The sequence below is a fragment of the Mustela lutreola genome, chromosome 4, assembly GCF_030435805.1.
Source record: "Mustela lutreola isolate mMusLut2 chromosome 4, mMusLut2.pri, whole genome shotgun sequence".
In the NCBI taxonomy this organism is placed as follows: Eukaryota; Metazoa; Chordata; class Mammalia; order Carnivora; family Mustelidae; genus Mustela; species Mustela lutreola.
In genome coordinates, this window is record NC_081293.1 from 54285037 (window position 1) to 54312164 (window position 27128).

Genomic DNA, 27128 nt, shown 5'->3' on the forward strand with positions numbered 1-27128 from the left:
TTTTAGAAGAGCATTTTCTGAAATCACCTTCCTTTGTGTTGATCAGTTTATAAGAAATGTTATTTCACTCCAGACATTATCACTATCATCCCTATGCTTCAGCTCTCTAAGCCTGAGTATTTAATGTAGGATTTAGCTGCCCACAGACATTGGCAAGGTATTTTTCATCTGTGTGATTTGCAGATAAACTGCGCCTTACTTTTTTACTCTTTCCTCTTTTACATTAAGATTCAAAGATGTCTTAGTGCCTGTGAGTTCAAGAAGTATATTAAAACCCTGTATATCTCTCAGTCATTCTATAGCTGGAAATGCTGCTATAATTCCATTTTATCTCACAGCAGGGTCCAGTAGAAAGCACATCAGTAATGAAAAACAGTAATTCAAAACTGTGTTTGGTGGAGCATTCTGCGGGCTTGTGGCAACAGGGGATTTCTCAGGCTGCCTGGAGAATCTGAATAGGTTATAGCTCCAGAAACTACATAATTCTGCTCACATTGTAGGCTGACACTGGGCAAAAATGACTAATGGATCTGGGTTTTCTCCCTCGACTGGGATTATTTTTCCATTTAGTAGTATTCACTGAAGAAGAAAATTACATGTAAAAGCTTTCGTGTATAATTTAGGATTCTTCGTATATAAAGGGAGTTGTGGGATTTCTAATTATCTTATGAACTAATTTAGGATGGAGATGGAATAGTTGTCTTTGGTTGTAAGAAAAGTTGTAAATTCCTGAGTCCTGCTGTTGGTTAGGAAAGTAAGAAGTGTTTACAAGATTCTTATATTGCACCATTTGGATTGAAACTCTTATTAACAAATATTTATGTTTTATTCATTCATTCACTATTTATTAAATGTCTGCCATTTGCCAGTCTGTATTATGTACTAACAGTGGGCTCTACTCTTACGCATGTCGGGGGGGGGGGTGTCGGGGAATAGTGTTCTTATGGACACAGTTATGGTAATGTGAGATAGGTGCCATTAGGGGGGACTGCAGTGGGTACTCACAGAAGAGGTTCTCCAGTGGCTGGAAAAGGCTTATATAAGGGAGGTGACACTTGAGCAGAGTCTTTTTTTTTTTTTTTTTTTTTTTTTAAAGATTTTATTTATTTATTTGACAGAGAGAGATCACAAGTAGGCAGAGAGGCAGGCAGAGAGAGAGAGAGGGAAGCAGGCTCCCTGCTGAGCAGAGAGCCCGATGTGGGACTCGATCCCAGGACCCTGAGATCATGACCCGAGCCGAAGGCAGCGGCTCAACCCACTGAGCCACCCAGGCGCCCCTTGAGCAGAGTCTTAATGGAAGAACAAAAGCTTGTGGCAAGTTTGCAAATTGGGGATGAGCATTCTACATGGGGGAAATGGCGCTTGCAAGGTATGGCAGTGTTCTAGTCCGCTGTGTTCAGGGGAGAGTGCGGAGGTTAAGACTAGAATCTAGAAAGTGGGTAGCATAGGGAAGAGAGAGGCAAGGTGAGTGGAATCCAGGTGGTAAAAGGTCTTGTATAGGTTAAGAATTTTGAGTCTATCTTAGAGTCAAGAATTACTAAAGAATTTAATTAGGGACTCATGTGGTTAACTCACATTGTGGAAAAATAATTCTGAAGGCAGCGTGGAGAATGGATTGAGAGTTAAGGAGTCGGTTACCAGAGGCAGATAGCAGTTAGAGATAGATAGAGTCTGTTGAAAATAAAGACTAGGATGGGGCGCCTGGGTAGCTCAGTGGGTTAAAGCCTCTACTTTCGGCTCAGGTCATGATCCTAGGGTCCTTGGATCGAGCCCCAGATCGGGCTCTCTGCCCTGAGGCAGCCTGCTTCCTCCTCTCTCTCTCTGCCTGCCTATCTGCCTACTTGTGATGTCTGTCAAATAAATAAATAAAATCTTAAAAAAAGAAAAGAAAAGAAAGACTAGGAATACCTGGGTGACTCAATGGGTTAACCGGCTGCCTTTAGCTCAGGTCACGATCCCCGCATCCTGGGATTGAGCCCTATAGCAGGCTCCCTGCTTATCAGGGAATCTGTTCTCCCTCCCCCTGCTCTTATGCTCTCTCTCTCTCTCTCAAATAAATAAATAAAATCTCAAGGAAAAAAAGGCTAAATCTGTGGTGTATTATTCAGAAGGGGATGTACTGCAGAAATATTTCAGAGGTCTTCTCTAAGATGGGGATAATAATCTTTACTGTTGAAATGAAGAGTGAGTTAATAAATTAAGATATTTAAGCTATGTGCAGAACATGGCACATAGGTAGTACTGTATACATGTTAGCTGTTTCTGTAGTAACAACAAAGATGACAGTAGGGAGATGAGGGAAAGCAGGGTATCCAGAAGAAGCTAAGGGTCTGGCTTGAGGAGGTGGCTTCAGTACTGTTAACCCATTACTGATGTTTGAGTGATCAGTGTCTATCTTTGGGAATAAGTGTCGGTTGGTAGATGGATTGTTAATTAGTGCTTACAACTTACTTACAGAGGAATACTGAAGCTTTTAGAAAAGTAGGTTTAGGGCGCCTGGGTGGCTCAGTTGGTTGGACGACTGCATTCAGCTCGGGTCATGATCCTGGAGTCCCAGGATTGAGTCCCACATCAGGCTCCCAGCTCCACGGGGAGTCTGCTTCTCCCTCTGACCTTCTCCTCACTCATGTTCTCTCTCACTGTCTCTCTCTCAAATAAATAAATAAAATCTTTAAAAAAAAAAAAAGTAGGTTTAACTCTTCCCTGTTCTCATCAAAGATAAGAGGGATATATTCTTTTGTGAAGGGGAGATATTCTTTGCTCCTTTTTCATGGGTAAGGCTATTTAGACAGTGCATTCTTTTTTTCTAGTCCCGGTAAAATCTTTTTTTTTTTTTTTTTTTTTTTTTTTTAAAGATTTTATTTATTTATTTTACAGAGAGAGATCCCAAGTAGACAGAGAGGCAGGCAGAGAGAGAGAGGGAAGCAGGCTCCCCGCTGAGCAGAGAGCCCGATACGGGACTCGATCCCAGGACCCTGAGATCATGACCTGAGCTGAAGGCAGTGGCTTAACCCACTGAGCCACCCAGGCGCCCTAGTCCCGGTAAAATCTTATGTTTAAATGTTCGTCCTTTGTTTTTAAGAACTTGCACTCTGCTATAATTATGTCTGTATAGAATTTGTAAGCCAGAAGCATCCAAACTCTGTTTTCTGAAGCTTATTCAACTTAAGGTATTTTATTAATAACATATAGAGATTCAAACTCCACTTTTGTGAACATTCTTAAGGAATAATAGAAATGACTCAGCAGAGCCTAATTTAGCTCTTGATGGAGCTTTACAAAGGCATGCAAGGATGGTATTTGCTTAGAGTGGTACATGGTCACATAAGAAGCAGGAAGCCGGGGAAGCCTGTATTTATTCCACACTGGTATGTACCAGAGGCGTCACATATGTCTCTTTTAATCCTCAGAACAACTCCAAGAGGGAAATGTTGTCCTTTTTATAGATAATGAAATTGGAGTTTCTGGACAATTGAGTAACTCATTTCAGTTCACCCTGCTGATAGGTGGCAGAATTAGAATTTGAACATAGGCCTGTCTGGTTGCAGAGCCAAATGCTCTTTTCACCAGTCTGCCTTGTTTGAATAGCTTTCCTGTGTGAATGAGATTTATGTCACTTGCCCCAGAAGTGATTTCATGGGATTTGGCCATAAAAAAGGAAAGAAAATATAATGAGCATAGGGAAGGCTCTCAAGTTTATTTCCTCTCTTTCTTTGCTTGGAAGATCAGGAAGTGAATTGGTAGATCCCTCACAAACATCTGTTTCATACTAAATTACGGGATTTGTGGGAGCATGTAAAAAAATTTACAGGACCTTTGACTTAGAGGTAAACTAGACCATCTCCCTTATGTCACAGAGGAGGAAACCAAGGTCCAGAGAAGCGAAATGGCTTGCCTAATCACAGCTGGTTTGTAACAGAGTTGAAATTAAAACCCTAGACTCTGTATTCCAGATTTAAAGGCTTTTTATAGCTAAATCACAAACCTTTGTTATACCTGGAGCTCCTAGAAGGTGATAACTGTGAATATAATCTGAGGAAGTTTTGGTTTGTTTTGTTGTCTCTGGCTCTCAGCATGTACTGTCAAGTCAGAGTGCTTCTGAGTGGTACAGGTCTGGGTTAGATTCCTAGGTGTTCTTATAACTTTTATGTAATGGCACAGAAACTACCCTTCTGCTAGCTGACAGCTCTGGCGGGTGCACCTGCGTTCTGTCCCATCTGTGTGGAGAGAATGATTGAGTTCTACCTGGGGCTTTAAGGAAGCAGAGAGAATGAATGAATGCGCCATGGTGGGCTAATCCATACTTCCCTCTCCTGGCTTTTCCCCCAAGCTTGACATTTTTAGATTTCGCTATTCCTTGTTAATTGTTCATGCTGATAGCTAGCAGTTCTGCCCTAGTGGAGCCCAAATGGTGGATTAAAAGTACAATCAATGAAGGGCCTGTGAGACCGTGATGATTGCTAGTAGTAGATCACAGAGCTGCCGTTTGAATGACAGGGGTAAAGTTTTGCACCTAGGACTGCTGAGTTAGGATGCAACTTGGAACTCTGAACACAGTTTAGGCCCTCTCACAAGCTTTCTGGAGAGGTAGCTGGTTCATCATTTTCTCCTTGGAGGAGACCTTATTTAACAAATACAGAAACACCTTAGATGTGACTTAGCCATAAAGAAACACTTTCTTTTTTTTCATCTAGACAAAACTGACCTATAGGGAATTCTGTTACTTTACCTTTTGCTGCTGCTTGTTGGGTGGAAAGTCACCACCATCAGAATTTTCAGGCGCCAGTCTGGTTGTCCAACCTAATGGAGTAATAGTTCTAGCTCCGAGTAATGGTGAACTTGGAGCCAGGCCCAGTGTAATTAAAACCCCTGGAGTAAAGAAATTGCTGTTGGTCTTTCTTTATTTCAGTCAAGAGGCTTGTAGGTGGGAATATGATATATTCTAAGCAAAGAACAGTAGTGGCTCTAGAGATTTATGCCATTGTCTTGAAGATTGTTTGGTTCCACAGTAACTTTAGATAATTCAGTAAGAGAAAAGGCTTTCTTCATAGATGGCATTGCTAAAATTGAGGGTGTTTCTCCATTTATTAAAGGACTGTCCAGTAGGATCACATGTAAGTTATATAACTTCCAGCACAGATAAAGACTGAAGGCTTATGACTCAAGGTTCTCCAAAAGAATTCAGTTTGTGTGGCCTTAAGTTATCCCATCTGTTCTTTTTCCTTCTCCTTTGTGTTCTCTGTGTTTTGTTTCCCAGTATTCAGTGTTTTCTTGGCAAGTGACCTCAGGTTGACTGAAGGGATAGGCTCTCAAAGAATAAGGTTAGGAAGGAAAAGAGCTTTCTTTTGCTAGGTAGTAAGACAGTAAATTTGTGTTGTTTTAAACCATGAAATTTGTGGTAATTTGTTACAGCAGCAACAGGATGCTAATAATTTTAAACTCATGGAAAAGTTGTAAGACTAAGGATAGCATCCTTTACTCATATTTACCTATTGTTAGAATTTTACTGTTTTATCATTCTTCCTCTTTTTTCTTTCTTTCTGAACCAGTTTAGAATGCATTGTTTATATCATGGCCTTTTACCCGACCAGTGTGTGAGCAGTTCAGTTTCCCCAGGTCCTTATTGTCTGTCTTTTTGATTATAGTCATTCTGATGGGGCGTGAAGCAATATCTCATTTTGGTTTTGATGTGCATTTTCTTTTTTCTTTTTTTTTTAAAAAGATTTTATTTATTTATTTGACAGAGAGAGATCACAAATAGACAGGCAGGCAGAGAGAGAAAGAGAGAGAGAGAGGGAAGCAGGCTCCCCACTGAGCAGAGAGCCCGACGCGGGACTCGATCCCAGGACCCTGAGATCATGACCTGAGCCGAAGGCAGCGGCTTAACCCACTGAGCCACCCAGGCGCCCCTGATATGCATTTTCTTGATGACTAATGATATTAGCATCTTTTCACATGTTTCTTAGTCATTATATCTTCTTTGGTGAAATATCTATTCAGTTTCTTTGGTCATTTTTTTTTTTAATATTTTATTTGTTTATTTGACAGACAGAGATCACAAGTAGGCAGAGAGGCAGGCAGAAAGAGAGAGAGGAGGAAGCAGGCTCCCCGTGGAGGAGAGAGCCTGACTCGGGGCTGGATCCCAGGACCCTGAGATCATGACCTGAGCCGAAAGCAGAGGCTTTAACCCACTGAGCCACCCAGGTGCCCCTCTTTGGTCATTTTTAAATGGAATTACATATCTTTTTATTGTTGAATTTTAAGAATTTTTATATATTTATATTTATCAGATAAATGATTTGTTGTTTTTGTTTTGCTTTAATTTTAATTCTATTTTATTTATTATTATTTTTAAAAGATTTTATTTATTCGTTTGACATACAGAGATCTCAAGTAGGCAGAGAGGCAGGCAGAGAGAGAAGAAGGGAAGCAGGCTTCCTGCTGAGCAGAGAGCCCAATGCGGGGCTCGATCCCAGGACCTTGAGATCATGACCCGAGCCGAAGGCAGAAGCTTTAACCCACTGAGCCACCCAGGCGCCCCCAGATAGGTGATTTGTAAATATTTTTCTCCCAGGTATTTTTCTCTGTGGCTTGTCTTTTCATTTTCTTAATGGGGTCTTTTGAAGTGAAAGTTTTAAGTTTTGATAAAATTTAATTCATCCTTTTTTATTTCTTTTATAGATCATGCTTTTATGGTGTCACATCGAGGAAAGGCAAAAATCACTTTCAGAGAATTATGAGATTTGCTTTATTCTCTGGTGATCAGATCCATTTATTGTGTGAGCTTTGTTGAAATGTGTAAGGACTTGCCTCTGGGTGATGATCACATTTGTTCCATCCTCCTCTAGGTGGCTGTTACAAGTGAGGCAATATATATTGATCAAAAGTGTAGGCTCTGTGGCCTGACTGCTTGGGTTTGAATTTTGGCTTCATCCCTTTACTAGCAGTGTTACTTTGGGAAAGTGATTTTATTTCTCTGTGCCTCAGTTTCCTCATCTGTAAAATGGGGATAAGATCTCTCTTCATAGGCTGTTTTTTTTTTTTTTTTTTTTAAAGATTCCTATCTATTTATTTGACAGAGAGAAATCACAAGTAGATGGAGAGGCAGGCAGAGAGAGAGAGAGGGAAGCGGGCTCCCTGCTGAGCAGAGAGCCCGATGCGGGACTCGATCCCAGGACCCTGAGATCATGACCTGAGCCGAAGGCAGCGGCTTAACCCACTGAGCCACCCAGGCGCCCCATAGGCTGTTTTCTATGTAAAGTGCATAGGAGATGTCTAGAACAGAATAAGGGTTAAAAACATATTAGCTCTTATTACTAGGGGAGTAATTCTCAACTGTAGTTTGGGATGGAGTTGTGCATATTGGAATCATTTGGGGACTTTTTAACACTTTGCATGCCTTTCTAAAGTGACAGGTTCTGCCATGGGTTAGAGCAGCTGGGGTGATAAACATTACGCTTAGCCTTCCTTGACACATTTAAAAGCTGATTGTTCCTTAAAATCACTTTCATTAAATGAGGCAATTTGGGTTGATGTGTAGAATCACAAAACTCTTCATCAGATATAAAAATAGCTTGAGCTCCATTAACACTTAGAAAATGAATAATCTATTAACTCCCGCTGCCGAGGCAAAAATTAGGCAGTCTTAGGCAAGCCAAGAACAGAATGTAAGCTATCTGTGTTTGATAGTCATATTTTTCTGCCTTTGGGGTGGTTTATTAGCCCAAGAATCAGATTATGGGATCAGAACTTACAATTCAGAGATAGAATTCCTGCTTTGCTCTTGTTGAGGGGAGAAGATTCTCGACTCTTTTTCTTGTCTTCATTTGCAGGGTGAATATATAGAAACCTGAGACCTGTTTAGCTTCATGATCTGACATGGATTCATGATCTGACATGGGACTAGTATCAGGATATTTAAAGAATTCATATAACTCAACAATAAAAAATAGGAAATGGGCAAAGAAATTGTATAGCAGTTTCTCCAGAGGGGGTGTCCACCAAGGACATGAGAAGATATTCAACATCATAGGTCAACAGGGAAATGCAAATAAAAATACAATGAAATACTATTTCATACCCGTTAGGGTGCCTATAATAAAATTTTAAAAGAAAAGTGGTAAATGTTGGCAAAGGTGGAGAGAAATAGGAACCCTTCTACAGTGCTGCTAAGAACGTAAAACGATTCCGCTGTTGTGGCATACAGTTTGGTGGTTCCTCAAAAGATTAAGCATTAGAATTACTATATAACCCAGCACTTCCACTCTTAGGTTTATACCCAACAGAACTGAAAACATGGTAACACAGAAACTTGTACATGAATGTTTATAGCAGCATTATTCATAATAGCCATAAGATGGGAACAACTCAAATGGCCATTAAGGGATGAATGAATAAACAAGTTATGTTATATACATACAATGGAATATAATTCAGCCATAAAAAGGAATGAAGTACCAGTACATGGTAAAATTTGGATGAACTTTGAATACATGCTAAGTGAAAAAAGCCAGACACAGCAGTCATATATTGTATGATTCCTTTTATATACTATATCCAGAATAGGCAAATCCAAAGAGGCGAAAAGCAAATTAGAGGTTACCAGGGGGTGAGTGATTGGGAATGAAGAGTGATTATTTAATGATTATGAAGTGTTTTTATGGGATGAAAAAAAGTTTGAGAACTAAGAAGGGCTGATGGTTGCACAATATTATAAATACAGTACACATCACTGAATTGTACACTTTAGAATGGTTAATTGTGTATTAAGTGAATTTCACTTCAGTTTTTTTAAAAAGGGAGATTTATGAGTATATTTATATTTTTTAAAAAGATGTACTTATTTGACAGAGAAAGAAGGAGTACAAGTAGGCAGAGCAACAGGGAGAGGAAGAGGGAAAGCAGGCTCCCCACAGAACAGGGAGCCTAGTGCAGGGCTCGATCCCAGGACCCTGGGATCATGACCTGAGCTGAAGGCAGAGGCTTTAACCCACTGAGCCACCCAGGCGCCCCGCTACCAGTTCCTTCTTAAAAAATTTCTTTTATTGAGGTGAATTTCCCATAACACAAAATTAACCATTTTAAGTTTTTTTTTTTTTTTTTTAAAGATTTTATTTATTTATTTGACAGACAGAGATCACAAGTAGGCAGAGAGGCAGGCAGAGAGAGAGGTGGGGGAAGCAGGCTCCCTGCTGAGCAGAGGGCCTGACTCGAGGCTTGATCCCAGGACCCTGGGATCATGACCTGAACTGAAGGCAGAGGCTTTAATCCACTGAGCCACCCAGGCGCCCCCAAATTAACCATTTTAAAGTGAATGATTCAGTGGCATTTATGCATTCCGAGTTGTGCAACTATCAGCGCTGTATTATTCTAAAACATTTTCATCACCCCAAAAGGAAATTCTGTACCCATTAAGCATATCCTTGTCAGAATTTGTTATTTTCTGCCATTATTTTTATTATAGCCAGCCTAATGGATATGAAATGATACCTTATTGTGGTTTTGATTTGCATTCTTCTAATGAATAATAAAGTTGAACCATCTTCATATGCTTCTTGGCCATTTGTATTTTTTCTTTGGAAAAATGTCTATTCAAGTTCATTTTCTTTTTCTTTTTTCTTCTGAGTGTGGAGAGGGGCAGAGGGAGAGAGAGACTCTTACGCAGGCTCCATGCTCAGGATGAAGCCCAAGGTGGGACTTGATCTCATGACCCTGAGATTATGACCTGAGCCGAAATCAAGAGTCAGATGCTTAACTGACTGAGCCACCCAGACATCCCTCAAGTTCATTTTCTATTTTAAAAATTGGGTTCTTTAGGGGCGCCTGGGTGGCTCAGTGGGTTAAAGCCTCTGCCTTCGGCTCAGGTCATGATTCCCAGGGTCCTGTGATTGAGCCCCGCATTGGGCTCTCTTGCTCCGTAAGGAGCCTGCTTCCCCCTCTCTCTCTGCCTGCCTCTCTGCCTACTTGTGATCTCTGTCAAATAAATAAATAAAATATTAAAAAAAAAAAAAGGAATCTCTTTCTTCTATGAGTTTTATGATTTTAGCTCTAATATTTAGGTCACCGATCCATTTTGATGTAATTTTTGTATATGGTATGAGGTGTGGGTCCAACTTCATTCTTTTGCGAGTGGTCATTCAGTTGTTCCAGCACCATTTGTTGAGGAGACTTTTTTCTCCATTAAATTGTCTTGGCATCTGGTTGAAAATCAGTAAGTCATAGATATCTGGGCTTATCTCTGAGCTCTAAATTCTATTTCTGCCATTTTCTTTAATGTGGACTGAGTGTTTTTGTTTTTCTGTCTTTGACCACAGGATCATGGGGTTGATAGCACCATTTTCCAGAATCCCAAAAAGCTTCACCTAACCATTGGGATGTTGGTGCTTTTGAGTGAGCAAGAGATCCAGCAGACATGTGAGATGCTACAGCAGTGTAAAGAGGACTTCATTGAGTGAGTGATCTGCAGGAATGGGGAAGGGTGGTCCTCTTGTCCTGGCTTCTCTTTGGTATCACAGACTTGTTTTTGCACTTGGGCGAACTTGTTGTCACATGGCAGCAAGGTCTGTTGACTCACCCACTTGTAACACTTAATATTGGACCATTGTCTGAAAGGGTTAACATGGGTTTAAAGCATATATTTATAAATTTTTATGGAAAGACTCTACCTTAAATTATACTAATTCAGTAGGCAAATTTTGTTCTTAACAGGACATCCCATCATTCTCTCCAAAAGGAAATTCTTTTCATTACCTACTGAACAGTATAGAGTACTGTACTAGTTTCTTAAGCAGGTGAACACATTACCACAAGCTTGGTAGCTTAGAACAGTGAAAACTCATTATCTTATAGTTCTGTGGGGTAGTCTGATACGGGTTTCAGTGGGCTAAAATCAAAGAATCAGCAGGGCTGTGTTCCTTTCTGGGGGCTCAAAGGAAGAGTTCATTTCCTTGCTTTTAAAGCCCATCTTCTAGAGGCCACACCCACATTCTTTGGCTAGTGACCCCCTTCTTCCATCTTCAGCAATAGCAGCTTTCCTTCTCTCTGACCCTTCTGTTACCTCATCTCTGTCTCTGGCCATAGTCCGGGGAGGTTCACTGCTTTTAAGGACTGGTGATTTGATTGAGCCCACCCAGGTAATCCAGGATAATCATGCTATCTCAGACTCCTTAACCTTAATTACATCTGCAAAAGTCTGTCTGCCATGTAAGGCAGCATATTTACAAATTCCAGAAAATAAGATGTGAGCCTCCCTGGAGGGCCATTATTCTATTACCACAGTAACTCAAACATTATATAATAGGATTCCTTACAAAGGTCTTCATTGTATTTCAAGACTTTAATTTTCTTTTTAAAATACAGGTAGTTGTGTAAGAATACCAAAAACTGTCTAAGCAGTCTGTTTTGGTTCAGGGAAAACATTGCTATTCTGGGGGCAGACTTGTTATTCTTTTCATTATAAAATTTTAATTTACATGTACATCTGACCTAACAGTTTTATTTTATTTTATTTTTTTATTTTTTTGTTTATTTTTTTTTTTTTAAGATTTTATTTATTTATTTGACAGAGAGAAATCACAAGTAGATGGAGAGGCAAGCAGAGAGAGAGAGAGGGAAGCAGGCTCCCTGCCGAGCAGAGAGCCCGATGCGGGACTCGATCCCAGGACGCTGAGATCATGACCTGAGCCGAAGGCAGCGGTTTAACCCACTGAGCCACCCAGGCGCCCCTAACAGTTTTATTTTAAAGAATCATCTCTTCCCTACCCTTTGCCCTTTTTCTTAAGATTGATGAAGAATAAGAGAAATTTGAAAACTGACTCACTTGAAGAGGTGTTGTTTTTTTAAATTCAGTTGTAATATTCAGGTCCCATACTATTTTCATGTGGCCTTGTAGAAATGGGTCCCCTAGTTCATTGGATAAGACAAGGTAAAAGGATTAAATTTTTTTTCATTTATATGAAACTGTGTAGTATAGTGACTTATATGTGGGCCAGTTCTCCTTTTCCTTTGTTTTGAAGGCAAGATATTTTCTTTGTTTTGAAGGCAAGATATTTTTCTTGAGCAAAATCATAAGCTGATTGGGTTTGCAGTCTGCAAAGAATACTTCTTTGTCTTGATCTTTGCTCACTGATGGACATAACCATTTCTCTCCTAACCTGTCTTAACCTAAAATTCAAAATAATTGGGTATTTGTAATTAAGTATTTACAACTTCCCTGCCTAAGATAAAGCTTTATGCTTTACCTTACAAAGTGGTGCAGTGTTACCTGATTTAAGCATTAGTCCTGATACCTTAACTTATTTCCAGGTCACTTTTTTGTTAAATGAAAATGAAATGAAACTGCATTTTCTTGGCTGCCATTAGGATAATTTTGCTAAGAAGAAATTTAAAGGTAGATATTTGTTTAGGAAGGTGTTTGTTTTTTACCTACAAAAATAAGGTCACAGGTTTTTAATCACTGAATCTTTATCCTGAGCTATGGGAGGATTTAGCTGAGTTCCTTCCTTTTATGTCTCTTGGTGCCTTTTGTGACTAAACGCCAAATCTGAGCACTTTAAGCATGTCAGGGTTGGTGTGCATAGGAAATGAAGAGCAGCCTTAATAGTTCCTAAGAATTTTTGACATGACAGGATGAAAACAGTAATTGTAGTTTTTCAAATTCAGCAAAGCTTTTGAAATAGGACAAAGTTACATTGCCAAAAATCTGCAGTGCAGGCAGAAATTTTTTTGAAGATGTTTTTTTCAAAAAGCTGGAAAGATTTAAAACCAGCAAGTAAAGTAAGCCTCCCCAGCCCTCTTCTCCCACCTTTTCCTCTGCCGCATATACTTGTTTAAAAAGTACATAGTGCAAAATTAAAATATTTCTGAGGAGAGTGAGAATCAGATTGGCTGTTTAGATTGGCTAGAAGTGCCTAGTTTCCCTAAAAGGAAAAAATGTTTGCTAAAAAAAAGTACATGTGTACACACACACACACACACACACACACTTATACAATAGCCTTGGTGAGTAAAATTTATCATTTAACTTTTTTCCCTTCCTTATTCTTACTCTTTGATCTCAGCCTTTGTACTTGGTATACTTAGACTGACAGTAAATAACGGCATTTCTAATCTGAACCTTTTTATGATGTGAAGATGACAAATTAAAATATAAGAAAGGAAAACACTGCAATTGAACAGACTAATATATAACATGCTGTAGTACTTTGATGGCTTTTTAAGTGGAGACATTAAATAGGGGTGCCCGGGTGGCTCTGTTGGTTAACTGTCTGCCTTCAGCTCAGGTAATGATTCTGAGGTCCTGGAATTGAGTCCCACATCAGGCTCCCTGCTCAGTGGGGAGTCTGCTTCTGTCTTCCTCTGTCTCTCCCCCTGCTTGTGCTCTCTTTCCCTCTCTCTCTCTCTCTCAAATAAATAAATACAATTTTTTAAAAAAGATATTAAATAAATATGGCTCGATTCAGACAGAATTAAAACTGTGCTGCTATATATAGATATTTTAAAGAAATGGGTAGTTGAATATTTGTTTTAAATTTTGGGGGTTTTTTGAGTTTAAGGGTTGTTACCTGACCAGAAACATAACTTTGATTTCACTTCTTAAACTAACGGCTCATGTAGCTCTATCGATTCCAGATGAATTATTCAGTGTTCAGTAAACGCCGAAGCTTTAAATGTCTCCCTTGTGACTTTTCTTTGTGAGATGTAGAGCACAAACAGCATAGTGGCTCAGAGTGTATAGTCTGACAAATCTGCAGTACTTTCAAATTCCAGTATCACTCTTCCTGTACCTAAGTGTTCCCCGTAGGCCTTAGGTAACACCAAATAATAAGGTAAAAAGGGACAAGAGCAAGGAGAGAAGAGGAAAAACACCCACAGACAAATGTTGCTTCCTAATCATTGCCTCAGATGTCACTCAGTTGAAAAGTATGCTCCCTGGTGTTGAGGGTGGGATAGTTTTGTTACCAAGACAAAGAGCCATTTATCAGGCAAACCACTGAATTTCTGTCTTGGTAAATCCTAGGGAAGGTCAGAAGAGTTTCTGATCCTAAAGGGCAGGCTTTAGGTCCTGTTTCATTGTTTCATTCTTTGTTGTTCCTGGTACCCCAGCTCATTCTAAAGATTTGAGGTGGTTCGTGAGTGAGGACATACATACAAAACAAATGTTAAAGTCGGAATGGGAGAAAATGTTTACCAGAAAACCAAGGAAAGGTTATAATTGTACTTGAGCAATAGAATTTGATAGTTTTTAAGCACTGGTATACTTGAACTACATTCCAGAAGGAAACACATCCATTATCATCATTCTTAACTGATGAAAAGGAGCATAACAGTTTTTTAGAAGAGAATCCTTTGCTTGTTCTCAATCTGAGAAAAACTTGTCATGTAAATATTAACCCAAAATGATGATGAGCAGTGTCTTCAACAGGAATTTTGCAGAAGATACAACATTGGTCACATGGTTCTCTCTTGTATTGATCCCTAGAATTTGAGAGTGTAACATTAGACATAATCCAGTAAAAACATTTTAGTGGGAAACTAAACCAATGGTTTGGTGCTTTTGGGTGATCTAATGGTTTCATGCAGGGTTAGAGCTGAAATCAGCAGAGGAATGTATAGTTAGTATTAAACTGTTTTTCTCCTGTAAGTTTGGTTGACTACACTTTGAAAGGATTGAATGGCAATCTTTCATATTGAATTCTTTGGCTATTACTTGGAATGGAGATACACTGTGTTATTCATTGAAGCTACAGGCCTTAGGTAATAGTTCAGAGCTTGACTTGTGTTTTGGAATACCCCACTTACTAGAGCATGAAGGCAATAATTTTTCTCGAATATCTGGCCAAAATAGTAATTTGTTTCTTACTGAAAGAGATCCTGGTCTTGTGCAGTAATATGGTCTTCAAGTTTTAAGGGAATCTTTTTTTTTTTTTTTTTTTTTTTAAGATTTTATTTGAGGAGGAGAGAGCACAAGTGGGGTGGAGGAGAGAGCACAAGTGGGGTAGTGGGGGGGCAGAGAGGGAGGGAGAAGCTGACTCTCCACTGAGCGGGGAGCCCAATTTGGGGCTCAATCCCAGGACCCTGGGGTCATGACCTGTGTTGAAGGCAGACACTTAACCGACTCAGCCACTCAGGTTCCCCTAAGAGAATCTTTACCATGAAGATTCCTGGCTCCAGAGGGTTTCCCTATGGCCTTGGTTCAGTATCAAGAGAACTTTCTTCGATAGCTTTTTTGAGAATTGCCTTTTGGTGGATCCCAACATCCTTTTGCCTTTGATTAGTGCCACATGGTTTTCAGTGACATTATAGCGATGTGTCCACATTCTTCTCAAAATTGACCAGAAAAGCCTCTCTTTTTAGAGTAGAATATCTACTCAGTGTTTACCAGAGATTTATGGAGTACCAGGTGCTGGGGATCTAGTAGAAAAGATGGATCGACTTCCTGGCCTTGGTGGGCTTGCAGAAGACTGTGCTGGTGAGTTGATTTTTAGCTGGGTTTCAGCTTGGCACTGCAAGGCCATTTCTGGTTGAAGTACAAGTCTGTGTAAGGGGTCTGGGAAGAAGCAGGATGGTGAGGTTTTACTTAACACAAAAGTAATACATGCACATGTAAAACTAATATAATGTTGTATATCAGTTATTCTTGAATTAAAATAAAGTAATACATACTAGTTTTGGAAAAGTCAAAGTTGCAGATAAAAAAAATACCACTTTTAATCTTATTACCTAAAGATAATTACTATTAATGCTCTCACACTTTTTTATATGCATGTGTGTATTTTTTCAAGGTGTAATTGACTTACAGCAAAATGCACAGATCTTAAGTGTAGTTGATGAATTTTAACAAATGCATAGACTTATGTAATTTCAGCCAAATCAAAATGTTGTACATTGTCATCACTCTGTGAAGTTCCTTCATGACCTTTTCCAGTAAATTCACTTCTTCCAGAAATAACTGTTGTTCTGATGTCTATTTCCATAGATTAATTTAGCTTGTTCTTGAATGTCACATAACAAATCATTCAGTATATACATTTTTTTTTTAATTTTTTTTTTAAAGATTTTATTTATTTATTTGACAGACAGAGATCACAAGCAGGCAGAGAGGCAGGCAGAGAGAGAGGGAGAAGCAGGCTCCCCGCTGAGCAGAGAGCCCGATGCGGGACCCGATTCCGGGACCCCGAGATCACGACCTGAGCCGAAGGCAGCGGCTCAACCCACTGAGCCACCCAGGCGCCCAGTATATACATTTTTGTGTTTGACTTCTTTTGCATATATGTGTAATAGATAAACTTGTGTTTGACTTCTTTTGCATCTGTATTTTTATATTAACTTTTTAATGGGTAATACATTTATATGGTTCAAAATTTTAAAGATTCAAAGGATATGCAGTGAAGAGTTTCTTTTCCACTGCTATTCCCACCAAGTACCCTGCTCTCCTGTCTAAAGGCAGGAGATTTTAAGAGATTTTAGCAGCTTCTTTGTATCCTTCCAGAGATTTTATGTATGTACAAGGAAATGTATATGTGTGTGTACATAGATTTTTCTTACCCTGTCTTTTGCACAAATAGTAACATACAGCATGCACATTGTCGTGCACATTTTATTAAAACCCTAATGAGTGTTTAATCTGTTTCCAGTCTTTGGCTGCTCCAAACAATGCCTCAGTCAAACCCTATGCATAAATTATTTTTCATGAGTATGAGTATGACCTATTACATCATATCAGGAAGTATGTATTGTCTGGTTCTTTTTTGTATGTGTGATAAGCCTGATCAGTGGGTTCAGGTGTGGTTAGCCCTCCGTAAGGATCTCTTTATCTTTTCTCCAACCTTCTGCTGTTAAGTTCTAGAAGCCATTGCTAATCATTGTCTCCCATCCATTATTTTGTCAGGGGTTGCAAAATGGTGATATTATATAATTTCATCATTACTTCTGCATCTATCACTTGGAATTCTTCTGTATTTGTCAGTTGGAATTCTGTAAAGAGCTTTCCTTCATCAGCTATGGTTGGATATGTAGCTGAAATTCATAATTATTTCCTTCGGTTTTGCTCCTAGAAATTGAATTGCTTGGACAAAAAAGGGTTTCTATTCTTGAAGGCTTTTTATAAATATTGCCAAATTGCTGTTAAAGATTAGTACTACTTTATGCTTCCACCATTGTTAGATGAGTAAAATGGTGTTTGCAGCTTGTAGAAATAATGAAATAAAACCCAAGAGATGAGCAACAATGTCTTTGTCAATCAGAGCTGTCATTCCTTGGATTTTTTCCTCTCAGTATAATAAACTGGTATTGACATAACTGTAGTGTGACTTTGGAAATACTTGTGTTTCTAGTTGGTGTGCATAGAATGTGTTAATTTTGAAATTAGAAGGATGGTTAGATAATACTGTTAGTAAAGAAATCTTAACAATTTCATTTTTGTAATATTTGACTCTGTATAATAACCATGTTTAAAATGGCCCTTTCAGATTAAACAGTTAGAAAAATCTAATGTTTTTTCCTTTGCAGTGACATTTCTGGGGGCAAACCCTTAGAAGTAGAGATGGCAGGGATAGAATACATGAACGATGATCCTGGCATGGTGGACGTTCTTTATGCCAAAGTCCATATGAAAGATGGCTCCAACAGGTATGTTTCTGTAATGCTTCTTTGCTTCTACCAAGAAGTTCCTAAAAGCATTCCTAGAAGTTCAACAAGTTTTGATTCCTTTTCTTTGAGATCTTATTATTGTAGAATGTGTCAGTTCTTTCTTTTTTTTTTTTTTTTTTTTTTTAAAAAATAGGTAGCTAATATTTTAAAAGAGGAATTTGTTGCAGGAAAAAGTATCAGATAATTAATGTGATAATTATTGAGTTACTTGGATGATATATATTGATTATAGCAATCTAGTTTTTAGGAGCTCAGTGCTTTCTTCATGTTTTTCGGGTTATAGGAGGTGGGAAGGATGGCATTTTAGGATGGTGGTTGTAAAAGTGACACAATGCAGGTCTAGTGGATACCAGGACAAAATGGGGATAACTATACAAACTCTGTAGGATTATTAGGATTAAGTTAATTTATATGAGTCTTAGAACAGTGCTTAGCGCATGTGGACATCATCAAAACACACGTCAACAAATGTTTACTGTTTTTTACTAGTGTTACTATCACACTTAGATCATGCTAGGGATTCTCGGTCTGCAACCCAGGTTATTTCTGAGGCTAGCCTAGGCGTCTAGAGCCATTTCCAATGTTAACACCATTTATTAGTCTAGTCAAGGTCTTCAGTGAGCAGAGGAACCAAACTTGAATTGGAAGTTTGTTTTTGTGGTCTCTTCATTAAGGCAGGATAGAACAGAACTCATACTGAACCAAAAACCCTCTGGAGAAGATCGAAATCTCTAGGCAAGCCCCCAAATTGATTTGCTTTTGTAGAGGATCCCTTGTAAGGTTTCAGTTATCTCAATTCAAATTGATAATCTCAATTATCTCCTATCTCAATTCAATTGGAAGTGAATGGAGGAAGGCAGGAAAAGACAATAGAATCAGGTGTTGTATGTGTTTGGACCAGATTTGTCTTTCAGATACTTAACATATGCCTAAATAAACATACTAATGACCTTACCTTAAAAAGTTAGGGGCACGTTGTTCCTTTAGGACATCCCAAAACATTTCTGCCAGGTTGGAGTTTGATATCTGGTATGGATCATTCACTTTGTGTTATAAGCTATAACTATCCAAACATTTTCACTGTGTTGTAGGGCTGCTGTATATGGGGTAGATTACTTTTCAGTTTTATGAACAAAAAACAGTGAATGATAAGGTAGTAGTTCTCAAGCTTTTGGGGCATATAATCACTTTAATTTCTTAAAAATTACTGAAGGGGGCGCCTGGGTGGCTCAGTTGGTTGGACGACTGCCTTCGGCTCAGGTCATGATCCTGGAGTCCCGGGATCGAGTCCCACATCAGGCTCCCAGCTCCATGGGGAGTCTGCTTCTCCCTCTGACCTTCTCCTCGCTCATGTTCTCTCTCACTGTCTCTCTCTCAAATAAATAAATAAAATCTTTAAAAAAAAAAAAAAAAAAAAAAATTACTGAAGGTACTAAAGAGCCTTTCTTTATATGGGTTATAGTTATCAATGTTTACCTTATTGGAAGTTAAAACTGCAAAATTTAACATTTGATAGTTCATTAAAAATAGAAACAAGATATTTTTTGTTTATGTAAATAAAATTTTTCATGAGAATTCTGTTTCCCAAACAAAAAATATTTAGTGAGAAGATAGGCATTGTTTTACATTTTTTTAAGTTTCCATAATAGAATAGACCACTGTGTTCTCAGATCTGCTTCTCTCTTCAGTCTGTTGCAGTATGTTGTTTTGATTGAAGTATATAAGAAAATCTGGACTCACATAGAAATGTATTTGGGAACATGAAAAGTACTTTAATGGTATTTTCGGATAATTCTGGATATTTAGTACTACACTAAAACTTGACAAGTTATAGTTTTGAAAAGGTCATTTGCAATGGTGAACATACCATACTCTTGCATTAAAATCCATTGGTCTCTTTTGGATTTTTAAAAAAATATTTTATTTATTTATTTCATAGAGATCGCAAGTAGGCAGAGAGAGAGAGGGAGAATCAGGCTCCCTGCTGACCAGAGGGCCCGATGTGGGGCTCGATCCCAGGACCCTGAGATCATGACCTGAGTCAAAGGCAGAGGCTTTAACTCACTGAGCCATCCAGGTGCCCCTCTGTCTTTTGCATTTTGACTGGATCTTTAACCTATGCTTGTATTGGTCATTTAGAAAACATTGGTTCACTGAGTTATACAGCTGTTCCAAATGTTGAGACATTTCATTATGCAATATTAAAAATGAATTAATAACGCTACTAATTTCATCACAGTCTTTAAGTATTAGGAAGCTGCCGTCAAGCTCATGGTAGCTGATACACATTTTCTAAAATTCTAATTTTCACTTGAGAGCTTGAATTTTATTATTGGCCAAAAATACTGTTTTCCTTGAAGTTCTTTTTTGAGAAAATGTCTGTCAAATAACCAAGTCTGAATAACCATAATTTGTCTGTCAGTTGTTCTTTCAAATACAAATGGTGTTCATGGACAAAGAAACTAGCTCAGCTCTAGCTCTGACAGCCTCACACAAGTGCTTTTCCTCCCGACAGCCATCTACTTCGGAATATAGCACAACTGCTTTATACATACTGCCAGTTTATCCCACAGGGATATTAAAAAGGCATGTATTTGAGGCCCCTGGGTGGCTCAGTCGGTTAAGCGTCTGCCTTCGTCTCAGGTCCTGTTGGGCACCTTGGTCACTGCGGAGCCTGCTTCTCCCTCTGCCCTTCCCCTGCTCATGCTCTCACTCTCTCTCAAACAAATAAATAGAATCTTAAAAAAAAAAAAAACAAAAAAACAGGTACTCAAGGCCTGAGCTTTAATAAAAGTGATCATTTTTACTGTTTCATCAAGGATAAATGAAACTAGATTTTTTTTGGACGTATAATGAAAATGTACTCCTGCTAGTACAGTTTGGTGCTGCTGTCTTCCTTCATGCTGAGGTGCTGACAGTTTACCCAGCATTTTTGCACCATCCCTGTAAATGCCATTGCAATGAAAAAGGCAAATAATGTCCTACAATTATTATAAATATAGTTTTAGCCTCATAGACTCCCCTCAAATAGTCTTGGGGACCTCCAAAGGTCCACAAATGATAGTGCAACAATCTTTGATCTAGGTAAGGGTTTTTGTTTTTGTTTCTGTTTTTTAAAAGATTTTACTTACTTATTTGAGAGAAAGATAGCACAAGTAGGCAGAGTGGCAGGCGGAGGAAGAGGGAAAAGCAGGTTCCCTGTTGAGCCCCATGAGCCCCATGTCGGAGCTGTATACCAACCAGGACCCTGGGATCACGACCCCAGCCTAAGGCAGAGGCTTTAACCCACTGAGCCACCCAGGCGCCCTGTGTATTATCTCTGTTTTATCTTTGCAACGTCTGTGTAAGATAGATGCTATTAGTGTGCCCATTTTATAGATAGGGAGGTTCACAGAGTTTAAGTAGTTTGGCCAAGGAAAGCCTAGACATCAAAACCATACTCTCAATCCCTAGGCCAGAATAAAGGTTTTCAGTGTGTGTATGCTAGGTTAAGTAGGATAGACTCTTTTCCAATTCTTACTTCTAGAGTAAAATGGAAAGTTGTGACCCATTTTTTTTTTTGAAAGTGGTAAAATTTGCATAACATAAAAATCACCATTTCGGCCATTTTAAAGTATATGATTCCGTGGCATTAAGGACATCAATAACATTGTGCAGCTATCACCACTTTTAGTTCCAGAGCATTTTAATCACCCCAAAAGGAAATCCTATACCTTTCAAACAGTAATTCCCCACTGTTCCATACCCCCCTATTCTCCTCTCCCCAGCTCCTGGTACTAAATCCACTAATCCACTGACTGTCTCTCTCTTTTTGTTCATAGTAGTTTAAACCTTACTGTTGTGGAACTGAAATCTGTGCTAGCCTTTAGACATACAGTTAACATGGTGCTGTGTGGAAAATTTAGATGGGATTGTAGCATTTCATTAAATAATACAGTGAGTTTTTCCTAATCTATAGCTTCAAGTCTGTTTTAACATACAGATGTCATAGGCTCCACAGTTTTAATTTACTCTATTCTTGGTGGCCCTAGAAGGAAAAAGAGAGGTCACTGGAAAGAGATAATAAAATCATTACTTTGAGTTTTTCCATTGGATATCTTTACCTTTTGCTTTAATGGTTAGACCCTTCATTCTATAGGAGGTCTTCAAGTGTAAAGAATATAGGGTTTTGAGATTGGAAGAAAATAAGAGCTGTAGAAGCTAGATGGCTTTTGAAGACAGTGCTCAGACATAATTGGTATCCACATGAATGGAACAGTGGGTACTTCAAAGGTAAATACACCCATTATTTTCCCGTAGATCCAGCCCTTACAAATTTTGCACACTTACTGTTGTCAGGGCTTTGTAAATTGAAAGGTCTGAAGACATAGCCACTGAATCCAATGGTGTAATCCACAAAGAACATTTTTTAGTAATTCCCATCTCTCTTACTGCCTTTTTTTCCCCTATTATACATTCCTCTTTCACAAGGAGAGACATGTTTATGTTATTTTAAAAAGATTTGTGAATTTCCATCCTCAAATTTGTGGGAATTACTAAGAGACTTAAACACCTCTTATTTAATTCAGTTTTAAAACAATTTGAATGCCTCCTTTGTGCAAGGTGTTTGGGGAGGCTGTGCAAATTGGTACAGGAAGGAACATTAAATCTTTTTGCTTGTTTATATGAAGAGATACTACTCAGTGCAGGAGGCATGGGAGAGAGGCCATGTATTAAAGATACATTCAACTTTCTTTGTATGATTTCATATAGTTTAATCAGAGATTCCTTCCCTTAAACTGACTGAATGTGAAGCCTGACATTTAAAAGGATGGAACCACTTAGATCAGATTTTTCTTCTGGAGACTTTGAGCTGGGGCACTGTAGGTTCACTTAGTAATGCATTCTTGGGTTTGGTAAAGCATGACTGGGTGAGGAATTTGCGGCAATGTTGTACTCATTACTTAGTAGTCAGCTGTTGCTAAGATTTAAGTATTGAAGAAAGTGGCTCTTCTGTTCTGTCTGGTACCGTCACATGAGCTTCCATCCTTGCCCCTCGAAGAAGAATGGCTTCCTCACATTTTGCTGAGAACAAAAAGTAACTCGGCGGCTTCCTTCCTTTTTCCCCTCACAGTCTACCTGCTCTCATCACCATGCCCCACTCAATTTCATTCTCTTCCTGAAGAATGGCATACATTATCTCTGATGAGGCTATAATCTCTTGTTCTGCTCTCATTCCTTCTTACCTCCTCAAAGACCTGCCTCCACCAGCTATTCCCCCTTGCAGTGCATTGCTAGTCTTCTTTTCCCTCAGGCATTTTTCAGATGCCCTGCCTATGAGGCATAGTAGACTCCTAGGGCTTCCATCTTGAGGAGGGCAGATCTCAGAGTACACTGGGGTGAGGGCTGTGGTTGAGATTCTAGGGGCGCGTAGACAGGCAGCAAAACTCTGCTCATGTGTGGGCAAGTTCTGTAAAGGAAGGCTTCACAGAGGAAGTTTCTCTGCTGAACAAGGAGTTGGCAGGCCAAGAGAGTAGCATTTTAGGAAAAGGGAGTAAGTAGCAAGTGCAGATCTAGAAGCACTATTATGTGCCATGTAAAGGAAGCTGGATTTTCATTGGTTATTTGTTTATTCAGCATGAATTGATTGAGTGCCTGTTGTTTGCCAGGCACTGTGGTAAGGCTGTGAATACAGAATGGTGAATAAAGCCAGGCGTGGTCATTATCCCTATGTTGTATGCAGACTGATGGAGGAACATTTGCTAACAAATAACACACAAATGTATAGTAAACCCTTGAACAACATGGGTTTGAACTCCACTAGTCTACTTATATGCACGTTTTTCTTTCTTTTTTCTTTAAAGATTTTATTTATTTATTTGACAGACAGAGATCACAAGTAGGCAGAGAAGTGGGCGGAGAGAGAGGAGGAAGCAAGTTCCCCTCTGAGCCCGATGCAGGCTCCATCCCAGGACCCTGAGATCATGACCTGAGTCAAAGGCAGAGGCTTTAACCCACTGAACCACCCAGGCGCCCCCATTTTTTCAATAAATACAGTATAGTACTATCAATCTATTTTCCTTAGGATTTTATTAATATTTTCTTTTCTCTAGCTTAGTTTATTGTAGGAATACAGTATATAATACATATACAAAATACGTGTTAATGAACTCTTTATGTTCTCAGTAAGGCTTCCCATCAACTGTAGTCTGTCAATAGTTAAGTTTTAGGGGACTCAAAAGTTAGCCATGGATTTTCAACTGCACAGGGGTCGGTGCCTTTAACCCTTGCATTGTTCAAGGGTCAACTATAATTGCAAACTGTGATAAATATGAAGCAGAGGGAAAATGATGCTCTGTTACAAGAACTATCATAGCAGTGTTGACTGGGGGAAGGGCAGGGTCAAGAAAAGCCTTTCTCAGGAATCAATATTGAATTGAGATCAAAGAAGTGAGAGTTTGCCAGCAAAGGAGAGGTGGGAACCCACCTGTTTGTTGTTCTAGGCAAAAGAAAATACAGAGCAAAAGCCCTGAGGCAAGAAAAAGTCTAGCAGATCACAGCTATGGGTGAGGTTTAACGAGGAAGAGGTAGGGTAACCTGAGAGGGCCACATGAAGGAATTAGAGGGGCTTGGACTGATAGTGGCACTAGATAAAAGAATGAAGATTAAACAAGAAGAGATCCATATCAAGATAAATCTGAAATGGAAATACAGAGCACCAAAGACAGATCTTAAAAAGAAGTCACCCACAAAGGGGTTACAGTTATAAGGAACTCTCAGTAGCAATAGTGGAAGTCAAAAGATAGCAGAACATTTTCTACAGAAAATATTGGTGAACCTGAAATTGTGTACTCAGAAAAAAACAGTCTTTAAGAACAAAGGTGAGAGGGGCGCCTGGGTGGCTCAGTGGGTTAAGAACAAAGGTGAGGGGCACCTGGGTGGCTCAGTGGGTTAAAGCCTCTTCCTTCGGCTCGGGTCATGATCCCAGGGTTGTGGGATCGAGCCCCGCATCGCGCTCTCTGCTCAGCGGGGGGCCTGCTTCCTCCTCTCTCTCTGTCTGCCTCTCTGCCTGCTTGTAATCTCTGTCTGTCAAATAAATAAATAAATAAAATCTTAAAAAAAAAAAAAAAGAACAAAGGTGAAATGTGGGCACCTGGGTGGTACAGTCAGTTAAGCATCCAACTCTTGGTTTTGGCTCAGGTCAGTCCTGAGATTGAGCACCGCATCCGGCTCTGTTCTCATTGTGGAATCTGTTGGAGATTTTCTCCCCCTCTCCCCAGCCTGTTCATGCTCTCTCTCTCTCAGATCTTTTAAAAAATGAACAAAGGTGAAATGAAGACTGTTACAGATGAACAAAAACTCCGAGAATTTATCACTGTGAGATGTCTACAGTTAAATAATGTATAAAGGATATATTTCAAGAAAAGGAAAATGAATCCAGAGTGTTTGAGGTGCAGGAGGTTAGTTTGAGATGTAGAAAAGAATTGTAAATACATAAAATGCAGACATCGTCTATACAAAATAATTATTTTATAGTGGGGAGAGTTTTTTAAAAAGATAGAGCTAAAAATAAATAAAAATTTAAAAAAGAGAACATTAGTCAGTTAACATAAGTGTCAGCTAAGAGCACTGCAAGTCAAGACTGAGGAGAATTCTGGAGTTAACATATTCTAGTTTTTTTTTAATTATTTGGGGGGATGGTATTAAGATATTTCTTAACTTTGTTAAGCTAACTGCATACAGTAAAAATTTAAAAGTAAACCTAAAAGAACAAAGGAGCAAATATTAATTTATAAAAAGGAGCAAGAAGCATAGGAAAAAGTGGGATGAATATTTAAACATAAGATGATAAGCAGAATTAATATCAAGCACGTTAGGCTTAGCAGTAGAGAGGACTGTTATATAATAATAAACAATTTACGAAGATGGTATAATTTTTTTTTTTTTTTTTTTAGATTTTTTTATTTATTTATTTGACAGAGAGAAATCACAAGTAGGCAGAGAGGCAGGCAGAGAGAGAGAGGAGGAAGCAGGCTCCCCGCTGAGCAGAGAGCCCGACGCGGGACTCGATCCCAGGACCCTGAGATCATGACCCGAGCCGAAGGCAGCGGCTCAACCCACTGAGCCACCCAGGCGCCCACGAAGATGGTATAATTTTTAACTTGTATGAATACATTAGAGCCACCTCAAAGTTGATTTAACCAAATTTGTGTAATTAATTTTTTATTGGGGAGAAATTACAGATTTCTATTACCTACTTCAGATGCAGTGGCCAGGGGAGGCATCTCTAAGGAGTTGACATTGGAGTTTAGACTTAAAAGATGCAAAGGAGGGACGCCTGGGTGGCTCAGTTGGTTAAGCAGCTGCCTTCGGCTCAGGTCATGATCCCAGCGTCTTGGGATCGAGTCCCACATCGGGCTCCTAGCTCAGCCGGGAGCCTGCTTCTCCCTCTGCCTCTGCCTGCCATTCTGTCTGCCTGTGCTCGCTCTCTCCCTCTCTCTCTCTGATAAATAAATAAAATTTAAAAAAAAAAAAAAAGATGCAAAGGAATGGTAGTAAGAGTATTTTGGGCAGAGGGAAGAGCAAGTGCAAAGACCTCGAGAAAGAGCATGGTGTGTTTCAGCACTTAAAGACCAGGGGAGATAAACAAGGGAGATGAGGCCAGAGAGGTAGACAGAGACTTGATTACACAAAGTCTAGACAGTTGGTAAAGAATTTGTATTGTTTTCCTAGGTGCATCGAAGGGTTTTAAGCAATCTAGTGACATGATCTTTCATTTTAGTATATGTGCTGCCGAAGTGAGCACATGATCTTTCATTTTAAAAAGGTAATGTGTGGTAGAATGGATTAGAGGGGGATAGAATACAAGTGGAAAAATCAGGTCATACTACAATCCAGGCTAGAGTTGAAAGTAAGTAGCCAAGTTAGAGTGATGACAATGATGAAAAAAAATAAAAAGACACCATCCATTACAGTAGCACCAAAACGCATAAGGTACTTAGGAAATAACTCTAACAAAGTGTGTGTAAGACCTTTTTGCACAAAATTATAAATTATAAATAAATTGAGACATTGTTCAAGTTCATTGATAGACTTAGTTTCATAAAGATAGTAGTTTTCCTCAAATGGTTCTATATAAATTTAATGCAACTATGAGACTACATATATAATTGAAATGAAGAGGCAGGAATGGGAGGGGGAAGTATTTAAAAGTCATTATAGGAATCCAGGTGAGAAATAAGACCTGAACTAGAATAGTAGTGACAAGAACTGATATGTAGATTAAAAAAGAGTGAACTTGGGGCACCTGGGTGGTGGGTTAAGTCTCTGCCTTCGGCTCAGGTCATGATCTCGGAGCCTGCTTCTCCCTCCCCCTCTGCCTGCCTCTCTGCCTACTTGGGATCTCTCTCTCTTCAAATAAATAAATTCTTTAAAAAAAAAAATAGTAAACTGCTTGATTGGGCAGTTTTCTGAAGGTGGAGTGTAGGAGTTATGAATAT

At 39.1% G+C, this 27128-nt stretch overlaps 1 protein-coding gene across 5 annotated transcripts in view; it reads left to right on the plus strand.

Moving 5' to 3' along the window:
• The window catches only part of ASCC1 (activating signal cointegrator 1 complex subunit 1), a 104426-nt gene that overhangs the window by 31852 nt on the left and 45446 nt on the right, over positions 1–27128 (plus strand). For all 5 annotated transcript variants that reach the window (XM_059169988.1, XM_059169987.1, XM_059169989.1 and 2 more), the window contains exons 6-7: positions 10314–10450; positions 17509–17628. In XM_059169988.1, the coding sequence (XP_059025971.1) occupies positions 10314–10450; positions 17509–17628 (257 nt within the window). The remainder of the gene's footprint in view (positions 1–10313; positions 10451–17508; positions 17629–27128) is intronic.